At 26.9% G+C, this 11,511-nt stretch overlaps 1 protein-coding gene across 1 annotated transcript; it reads right to left on the bottom strand.

The window, feature by feature from the left end:
- Positions 1–9,362: 9,362 nt before the first annotated feature.
- LOC129619143 (GATA zinc finger domain-containing protein 4-like) lies at positions 9,363–10,610 on the bottom strand. The gene has a single exon (XM_055534237.1). It carries the CDS (start codon positions 10,608–10,610, stop codon positions 9,363–9,365), a length of 1,248 nt encoding a protein of 415 aa, XP_055390212.1.
- Positions 10,611–11,511: the final 901 nt, after the last annotated feature.

Below are 11,511 nucleotides of genomic sequence, written 5' to 3'. Positions count from 1 at the left end.
AAATTAAAATGTCATCCAGAGCGAAAATTAAGTTAGAAATGGCTAGAAAAATTGTTGGAAGTCGCCAGAGTCAGAATGGTAAGTTTATTCATAATGTCTTTTAAAAATTATTTAAATTAGATTTATTATGTACAAATTGTGACAAATATTTTGAATATTACGATTTTTTCATAAATGTAGCATCATCATTCTAAAATTTTATAATTGTTTAAATGACACTAAATTTTTAATATCTTACATATAATAGTAGGAGTACATAAGTCTAATATTAAAAAATAAATTTTTGCTTTATTTATTATCTTCATAATTATATTAACAGACTATAATATTTTAAAAAATCAGAAGTTTATTTTTCTCTATTTTTTAAACGATTATATTAGTTTAGTGTAATTAAATTTTGTGCATATTATGAATAAATAATAAATTATGGGCTACGGTTTTCTCTTATTATTTTGTATAAACAGCTGAAGTAAATAATTCTACCGCTAATGTCAACAAACAAAAAACATATTTTCCTAAAGCAACACCTTTCTGTTCAAAAAATGTTTCAGACTTTAATAAAGAAATATTAGACCACATAGAGGATTCCGATGACTCATTAGCAAATCCCAGCTTTAATATTTCCCAACGTGAAAGTTCATCTGAAACAAGTAGTAGAGATGGCAATACTTCGGTGTTAGGGAAACAAATTCAAGAAAATGTCTTGCAATCGGTAGAAGACGAAGATGAATTTGATGTTTCAGCGAAAATTGATTCTCAAAAAATTCGTAAACTTAAAAGAAACATTGGACAATCCTACAAGCATAAAAGCAAAGTTGTATCAGCAACAAAATTTATAACTTTAAAAGAAATTTTTGTAAAGATAGAATTGTAAAGATAGAATTTCTATTGTTGACCAAAAACATTTGTTTGAAAAGTACTGAAACTTACGAACCTATAATGAACGAATTCTTTATATTTCGTCTCTTTTAAATATAGAAGATACAAAAACTATAACTAAACCTAAAAACCCAAACAAAATTAGAAATAGAAAATATTTCATAAGGTACTCGTATCATGTATCAAGCAAAAAAGTAGAATTGTGTCAAAGATGCTTCAGAAAATGCTTCGGTGAAACTGAAAGTTTTCTCGTAACTGTAGGAAAAGAAAAATTAATCATCCGGAGGCAGAATTTAAAGATTTAAGAGACGGAAACGGCAAACTAATATCTGATGATGTGGTATTGAAAGTTAAAGAACATATCAACGCTTTTCCATCTTATGAAAATCATTATACGAGAAGAGACACAAGTTTCAAATACTTTCACTTGAATTGACTATATGCAAAATGTACACTTTTTTTCAAGAAAAAAATCTGAATATAAAATTAAGTTTGAATAAATTCACAAACATTTTTAAAAATAAGTTTTTGCAATAAAATAATCTAAAATATCCTAACTTGTATGCTAAAATGTATCTTAAATATTCTAATATTTTTACTAGCTATGAAAATAAAATTCAAAAAGCCACAACTAGACACTTGCAATAGATGTGACTTATTGAAAGCTCAAATTGATGTCGCAAAACAAAATGATCCAGGAAACCAGAAGGCTTTGAAAAACGAATTGACGTTACATCATGATAAAGCGGAATATGCTTACGAAGCAAAAAGAAGAGACAAGGCATCAGCTTTTTTAAATAAATCTACTCGTACTTACACTTTCGACCTACAGCAATGTCTTCCTACTCCGTATCTGCAGAATTCTGTAAGCTTCTATAAAAGAAAATTGTGGACGTATAACTTAACAATCCATGATTGTTATAGCGGCAATGCATATTGCTATATTATATGGGACGAAACAAAAGCTAAACGTGGTGGCAATGAGATAGCTGCATGTATTTTAAAACATTTGGAAACTTTAGATACTATTAAATAAACAAAACATGTAATTTTTTATAGCGATTCTTGTGTGGGTCAAAATAAAAATTCATTTCTGAGTTCTATGTTTATAGCATTTTTGCAAGGTAGTGCCCATACAACAGTCATAGACCATAAATTTTTGGAACCGGATCATACTCATATGGAATCTGACAGTGATTATGCCATCATAAAATGAAAAATGAAACGGTTCAAAAATACATCACCCTAGAGATTGGGAAAACTCCATAAATACAGTTGGAGTAAAAAAACACTTTATTGTAACCACAATGAATAAAAACGACTTTAAAAATTTTTCTTTGTTTGCAAAATCGAACTTTATTTGGAGGAAGCGTAGCGAAAATTCTAACCAATTTGCATGGAAAGAACTGCGCTGGTTTAGGTACGATAAAAGTTGCTTTGGAAAAATGCAGTACAAAACAAATTTAAAATAGGACGATGCTTTTGAAGTTCTTAACGTAATTAAAAGAGGTGTAAAAGCTGGTACATTGAAAGAAATTGAAATAAAAAAGAAATACCACGAATCAGTCATCAGAAGAAAAAAGATTTATTAGATCTTCTACCATATATTGATCCAACCTTTCATAACTTTTAGCAAAACCTTTCCACAGATATATTGCCGGATATACACCCAGATTTGACAGAATATGATGATGATAATTTACCTGAGTAATAAAATGAATCAATGTTATGTGTTGTAGATGTATGCAATATTTTTACAGATAACATTATATTATAATATTATGTTATTACCGTAAAAATAAAATATATAAATATGAAACATTATAATTACAATGCATTATATTACAATACATTTTGATGAAAATGCAGTTGGTTAAACTGTTATAGTTTTATGCATAATGCTTTTTTAATATTTATATATAAGTTCAAAATATTTTAATTTGAGAACATTGAATGTTTTTCTTATAAATTTATTTCGAAATAAAAAGCATTTCACTTAAAATTTTATTGTTTTAAAATGCTATTTGTAACATAAGATTCTTGTAAGTTGCACGTGATATTTCTATGGAACAGCTTAACTTAAGGTAAGTCATAATATATCCCTAGTTTAATTTTTATATAAAAGCTTAACTGGAGATAGGTTTTTACAGTATGTTTTAAAGTTTTAGCCGCTTATTTCTTTTTTTATTAAATTTACGCTGTTTCCCGGGGAGCGGTATAAACTAAAATTTAAAATATTTTAGGGTGAATATAGTCCTTTTAAAATATCTTTTATTTTTCTTCAAATATAAGTAAATTTTTTTAACAGAATTATTTAAAACTTAAAATCGCCGTATTGTAAAATTGGGTTTTTTGACTTAAGCTGTTATAATATATTGCCACAGATATATAAATACATATAATTCTACTGACTCTAAAACAGTATAATTTTTAATAAATTTTAATCAACATGATGGTTATTACTCACTGAAGTAGATGGTATGTAGTAATATTCTTCCTTATACATTAATTGAGCTTCACATACTCATTCATTCTAAAACAAAATATTTTAGAAATAAATAATTTACGTTAATATTTTATTTTTCTTTTTGACATCATATTTCAGTCTGCATATATTTTTTTGGTGGCCAAATCTTTACTCTAAAATGATAAATATATATTATTTGATCATTTCTAGGAAAACTTATATAAAAACTTATACAAAACCTTATACAAAAAAAAATTATTTGAAATATTTGTTTGCATGCTCCCTTTTATCAAACACAAACTCATTTTGCTTAAAAAAACAATCCAGTCCTGGTAAAAATATGTTATCCGAAGTAATTTTAATTTAAAAAAAACAAAAACAAATGTTTTCTTTGTAAAACTTAAAACTTAATAAAATTACAAATTATGAATTAATTAAAGCACTATTAAATGAATATTTCTTTTAGTTATTGAAGTGAATAATATTCACATGAATATGGTGTAAAAAAAACTATTTGTTTTTGCAAATGGGAATAAAAATTTAAAACTATACACCTTTTTTTATAAAATAATATTCTTTTTTTAACACTTATTATTAAATATTTTATAATTTTTTATTTTCAAACTGCACTAATTTTATAAATATAATAACACAATCTTCTTTGTTTACTCATTATATAACGGCGCGTGACTTTTGTTTTCGTACAACCTTTATTTTAAAAAAAACAATTTAATTATTTCTTTTAATTTTATTTTATTTCAAACTGAATAAACCATTCACAAGTAGTTTTTAAATCTTAATATTAATTTACACTTTAACAAAGAAACTATTTAATATTAATCCGTGATCGGAAATGATTCTAAAATTAGAACTGAGAACTTTCTTTTTCTTACCTCTATTTATATTTCCAAATTTGTAATTAAAATGTAATTAGACAAAGACTTACAATAATATTATTATCAAAATATAACCAGACTGATCTTTATTTATTTATGATTTAAATATTATCTTGTTTTTAGAGTACAATATTTATTATATTTTGTTTATTTAGTTTACATTGAATATTTTATGATTTGTCTAGTCTAATCATCTTTGTTTTTGAACAAAAGAAATCAAAACATGATAAGGATACCTATTGAAACAAAACAACATGTTAAAACTTGTATTGCAGGTAAAGTATCTGCATGCATAAAAATAATGTTTTATTTTTCCTTTCTACCAATATTCGTATACATAACTTCTCCCTCCTTAAGAAAAAAAATTCTCCTGAATTTTACTACTATATTAAATTATTTCTGGTATTTAAAATTCTTTCTACCTTATTAAATGAAGGTGGAAGTTCGCTTGTTGTTATGCTACTACCTGATATATTGGAAATAGTTTGTTTTGGTTCTATAGTTTTATTTCTTTTGTTCTGTATCTTTTTCTTAATATTCATACAAAATTTTAAAAATATAATTGACAAAATTATAGTTACCACTTTACTCAGAACTATTAAAATTACATTTATCTTTATTGTTTCATTTTTATCATAGAATTTAGTTTCTCTTATTTTTTCCAAATTATTTTGATATTTTATTAAGAAATCTTCAAAAGTTATTTTATCAGTAAAATTGTTTTGCTGAGTATTAGGGTAATAAAATCGCTCTTTTATAGTTTCTTTTACATTTGAAAATATTTGATTAAAAATTCTTAGTGTGCAATTATTATAGTGAATTAAGATATTTTTTGTTAATACAATGTTCCTGTAATCGCATGATTGGTTTAAAGTTATATTATATGCATTTTTTATTACAATAGTTTGTTCATCTAACATAATTATTTCTGTTATATTATTTTTAATAAATTTACAGTTACTTTTATAAATGCAATGATTAGATACTTCTAATTCATTTATTGTTTTGGTTTCTTCATATTTATAAGTTTTATTATCATACTTGAATACAATTTCTTGCCTACCATCAATTTCTTTATTATTTTCATTTGGTATTGGAATAATTTTGTTTAACTGAACACTTACAAATGTTTTTGGGATTTTGATTGCGAATACTATTAGATTATTTTGAAAATGGGTAACTCCTAATTTTATATATTGTATTTTAAAAAAGTCTATGTCGTATTCCTCGATTTCCCTATTCGTAAGTATGTTAGGATGTATGATACCATGTTTTGCTGATGCTAAGTTATCTTGTATACAGGCTATTTTGTTTTTTAGAAGTTGAATTTTTAGTAACTGATCGTAATATAAGTTTTCTTTTAAGTTTATGTTAATAATGTTAAGTTTCTTATTAATTAGGTCTCGGTCTTTTAAAATAATTTCTTTTAGTTCGTTAAATGTCTTGTTAAAATTGTCGTTTATCTTGATTTGTTTATTTAAGTTAGTAATTAATTTGTTATTACTATAATCTAATGTTTGTAAGTGATTTTCTATATTTTTCCTATCGTCCTCGTTCATTGTACCGAACAACCATTTAGAAATGTCTCCCACAATGTTTACTAACCCTCGTTTCTGTCTGTTAGTCTTAGGCATAATTGTCTTTATTTTACTTGTTAGTTCTCTAATTTCTGATAGAATGAAAATTTTATTTTTAAAATCCAAGTTTTCTACGTTTTCTTTTAAATAATTTATTGTATGTAATATTTCGGTCGGGTCAATAATATGTAAAACTATGTCTGATTCTGTCACTACTTTTGTTTTGTCCATCTTTATTATAGTAAATCCGTTCTGTTCTTCAATGTTTTGTAGTACCAGATGTGCTTTGGCCATCGTTGGTAACAGTATGCATGTCAATGTCAGAACTATTGTCAGTATTGTCACAGTCTTCTGAAAATTTTAATGGTTTCTTTATATTACTTTCATGGATACCTTTTAATCTATATTTCCTATATTTAGGTTTGTGTTTGTGTCTTAAACTAGCATAATTTTTAATAAATCCTATTTTACGTTTTTCCTCATAATTTTCCCTATTTCTATTTAGTTTATTATTTCTTTTAATTTTTATTTTTAATAAAGTGTTAAATATTTTGACCTTATCTACTCTACCTTCTTGGACTTCTAAAGGAGTTGTTTTAATTGCTGAGTGATAGTTTTTATTATAATATTCTATAGCCTTATTAATTTGTTCTTTAATAGGTAGTTTATTTTCTATATCTAAAGTTCTGATCTTTTCTGAAAGTGTGCTATTTAATCTTTCCACGTCTGAATTACCTGTATGACTATTAGGTTTAACGTAGTGCATTTCTATATTTTCGTTTTTGCAAAATTCCTGAATATTTATGCTCTTAAATTCGTTATCGCATACTAATTTTTTCATTTTACCCTTTATAGATATATAAAATTTTATTTTCTCTATTATTGCTTGATTATTGCGGTCTTCTAGGTATATACTTATAGCATGTTTAGAAAATTTATCAATGAAATTTAAGAATGAGTTTTTCTGATTTGTATAAATGTCCATATGTATTATTTGATTAATGTCCTTTGGAGATTCCGTAAGTTGAAATTTCTTCCTTATAGGTTTCCTATCATATTTCCCTGCTGTGCAAATGTCGCAGTTGTTTATTATTCTTTGAACTAAAATTTTGAGGTTTGGTCTGCATATTTTATTTTTTAAGCTTTCGTAATTTTCAATTATTCCAGCATGACCTGATTCTTTACCATGATATAATGATATTTGTTTCAGACACTTTTCCTCATCTATTAAATCTTTAGCGAAAAAACTGCATTTAATGAATTTTAATTCATTATCGTTGGAAAATAGTTCGATTATTTTGTTTTGTAATTTATTATATTCGTGATTATTCAATTCGGAATAAATTGCAATTTTACCTTTTGTTATGTATTTCTTTAGTAAATCTGAAATGTTACCTTCAAGATCCCTTTTGTCGACGTAAATTCTTCTATAGTTAAATACTTTTTCAAATTCTTTTTCTTTTGATTCTACTAATATTATTTGTGTTCTAAACCTATTTACTACCGTTTCTAGAATAGGTATGTGATCGTGAAGATCTTCTTCAGCAGAATGCGCTGTTTGCATATCTACTGATCCAGGTTCGTTATTCTCGTTAAATAACGCATTTATTTCTAACGAGTCATTAGAACCATGGTTGTGTATTATTTCCGAAAGTTGTTGTGAAATGGTCTTAAAATTACTATTGTTTTCTGTAATGAAATTAATTTCGTTTTTATCTTTATCGATTCTACTTAAGAAATCCGCTGCTTTATTATCTTTTCCTTTGATGTATTCCATTTTTATTTTATATTCTCCAAGCTTTAGTAACCATCTCTGGTGTTTAGGACTAAAATCCCTTCCCTTATATTTAACAAAAAGATACTTTAATGGTTGATGATCCGTAAAAACATTGAATTCCTTACCGTACAGGTAAGGACGAAAATAGTTGGTTGCCCAAACTATTGCCAAAAGTTCTTTGTCAGTTGCAGAATAATTCTTTTCATGGTCATTCAATGTTCTTGATGCATAACATATAGGGTGTCCTTCCTGAGAAAGGACAGCTCCTATAGCGAAATTACTTGCATCCGTAGTTAGGGTAAAGTTTTTATCGAAATTTGGATATCTTAATATTGGGTGTTCTGTTATTAAGCTTTTAAGCTTTTCGAAGGCATTTATATAATTTGGGTCATTAATATTTACTTTAGCGTTTTTCTTTAAATACCTCGTTATCGGTTGAGCAACTTTTGCATAATCTCTAATAAATTTTCTGTAATACCCCGTTATTCCAAGAAAAGATTTTATTTGTTTTTGTGTTGTAGGAATCTTAAGTTCTCTAATAACCCTAATTTTATTTGGATTTGGTTTGATACCTTCTGAAGTGAGGACATGTCCGAGGAATTCAGTCTCCTTCTTCATAAAGTTACATTTATCAATTTGAATTTTTAAACCTTTTTCTCGAAGTTTATTAAATATTTTTGTTATACTTTCGATATGTTCTTTCAATGTTGTGCTAAAAATTAAAATGCCGTCTAAATAAACTACGCATATTTTATTAATATATTCCCTAAGAACTGAATTCATTAGCCTTTGGAATGTCGCCGGAGCGTTCTTGAGACCAAAAGGCATCCTTACAAATTCATAAAAACCTAACGGCGTTTGAAATGCCGTCTTTTGCCTGTCTTGAGGTTTGACTAAAATTTGATGAAAACCCTTCGCTAAATCGAGTGTGGAAAAGTATTGAGCTTTACCCAACTTATCCAATATACCGTCCATATTAGGTATAGGGAATTTATCGTCTATTGAAATCTCATTGAGCTTTCTATAATCTATAACAATACGCCATTTCTTTTTACCTGAATTGTCAATTTTCTTTGGTACTATCCATAATGGACTATTATACCTAGAATTACTCTTCTGAATTATATTTTGTTCCTCCATTTCTTTTAGTTGTTTATTAATTTCGTCTTCGTGGACCTTTGGGAACCTATACGCTTTAGCGTTAATTTGTTGTTCAGTAGTGGTTTTTATTTCATGCATAGCTTCGTTTGTGGCAGTTAACTTATCACCTTCTTTAAAAAATAGATCCGAATAATTCTTTATTATGTCCCCCATTAGACATCTTTCTTCATTGTTCATGTGATTTAAATCAAAGTTTTCTAATATTTCAGTTGGATTTATAATTTCAATATTACAAATTTTTTCTATCTCGAAAGGATAATCGTCACCAATAAATGTTAATTTATTCGCATTTACATCTAGTGAATTCTCTTCCAAATCGATTTTTACTTTTAGCTTACGTAAAACATCTTGCCCTAAAATGGCATCATATGATCTTTTTGATAAATCTACTACTAACCAACTCATGAAGCCGTTTAGGTTGAATTCTCCCGGAAATGGAGTAACTAATTTATTCATTACTCGGTTAGATCCGCCAATAGTAGAAAATTCAACTGGTTTCTCCAGCCTTTGTTCTGGATAATTAAATGTTTTTGGGTGTATTATACTGATAGTCGATCCAGTATCTATCAAGCATTTAAATTCCTTATTTCCGATGTTTAATACTACTATGGGGAGTCCGTTTCCCGAGGCTGTTCTTGAAAATTTATTTGTTCGTGTTCTATATTGCTAACGTCCATGGGTTCATCACGTGGACCACCCCCATTATTACTTTGTTCAACTTGAGTTATATTACTATTATTGTTGTAGTTGCTATTATACCTAAATTGTCCTGAATTCGTTCTATTTCTAAATTGTCCTGAATTTTTATTATAATTTCTAAAATGTCCGTCTGAATTATATCTTTCCCTAAACTGATTTGTATTTTGATTTGAGTTATAAATTCTATTAAGATTCTGTTGATTGGCCTGATTTTGAAAAAATGTATGATTCCTAACTTGGTTATTTGAGTTATAATTGAAGTTTCTATTATAACCAGGGTTTCTTATATTGGTTTGGTTTCTAAAATTTTTATTATTACTATCTGATCTATTAAATGGTTTCCTAAATTCATTTCTAATAATATCCCCGCAATCACCCAATTCAAGTAGTTCATTTTTTAATTCTTGGTAATTACTTATGTTTCTAACAAATCTTTGTCCTATACCACCAATCATTCTTTTAATAGCTAAGACCAGCATATGATCAATTATTTCTGGTCCAGCTTCTACATTTTTTTTTTCAGAGAAATAATATAACTCGTTTGCTTTACATCTAAGATTATCAAATTGTGTAATTAATTCTTCAATACTACTTACCCGCATATTAAATGCTGCTGCTGAAATTTCTGTAACCTGGATTTTTGGTTTGTACCCGCTTTTCAATCTTTCTTTAATTCTTACCCAGTCGCTGCTATCTTCGATGTCCAATATTTTGGTTTTAGCGTTTCCTTGAATTTTCTCATTGAATATGTTTTTAATTATATGTTTGTACATGAAAGATTCTGGGTTGATGTCGTTGATTATGTCCTCCACCGTTCTGATGAATGAAGTAATTGAATATTGTTCTTCGCCGTTGAATGGTTTTAAGTAGTTTACTTCCTTACGAATATATTCAAGAACGTTGTTGGATTTCAGATGATCGAGTTCTTGTTGCTGTTCCTCAAGTCTCTTTGCCATTGACTCGTATTGTTTTAACAATACCGAGTGATCTCCTTGTGATTGTTGACTTTGTGTAGTGTCTGAGTTGCTTTGTTCTCCCATATTTTCGGGTAAAGTTAAAGGCACTAAATTATTAAACATTTCTGTGATATATTCACTAATTGTTCTTTCTTTTTTATAATACGGTTTTTCAGTTTGATTTTTATTTTTTGGCATATATATTTTTTTTGTTTCACTATTTTGTGTCTTCGTAAATTTGAATGTCTTAATTTTACTTCGTAACTAATAGCTTTAATCTTAAACAAGTTTTTAATATATGCGCATTTAGATTCGTATCACTAGATCCTTAAACTTCGGTAAAGGATCCTACCGACTGCGCCACTTTTGTTTTCGTACAACCTTTATTTTAAAAAAAACAATTTAATTATTTCTTTTAATTTTATTTTATTTCAAACTGAATAAACCATTCACAAGTAGTTTTTAAATCTTAATATTAATTTACACTTTAACAAAGAAACTATTTAATATTAATCCGTGATCGGACAGCAATTTGTCTTAATACTTATCAAAATTAGAACTGAGAACTTTCTTTTTCTTACCTCTATTTATATTTCCAAATTTGTAATTAAAATGTAATTAGACAAAGACTTACAATAATATTATTATCAAAATATAACCAGACTGATCTTTATTTATTTATGATTTAAATATTATCTTGTTTTTAGATTACAATATTTATTATATTTTGTTTATTTAGTTTACATTGAATATTTTATGATTTGTCTAGTCTAATCATCTTTGTTTTTGAACAAAAGAAATCAAAACATGATAAGGATACCTATTGAAACAAAATAACATGTTAACACTTGTATTGCAGGTAAAGTATCTGCATGCATAAAAATAATGTTTTATTTTTCCTTTCTACCAATATTCGTATACATAACTCGTGCGCAATTTCTTAGAAAAAAACCACAACAACATTTGTCGGATGTCGCAGCAATTTTAAACCTCATAATATTTTAAAAGTTCGTGCTTCTGTCTTTCTTTCGCAGTGCCACAGTAATGTAAACAGCCCATATAATATATTGTTTATTCATATAAAGAATTACTATATGAA

This window comes from Condylostylus longicornis, unplaced genomic scaffold (assembly GCF_029603195.1).
Source record: "Condylostylus longicornis isolate FDR11 unplaced genomic scaffold, ASM2960319v2 ptg000010l, whole genome shotgun sequence".
NCBI classification, from domain to species: domain Eukaryota; kingdom Metazoa; phylum Arthropoda; class Insecta; order Diptera; family Dolichopodidae; genus Condylostylus; species Condylostylus longicornis.
Note: the sequence above shows the minus strand (reverse complement) of the source record. Positions and strands in the feature narration are given on the sequence as shown.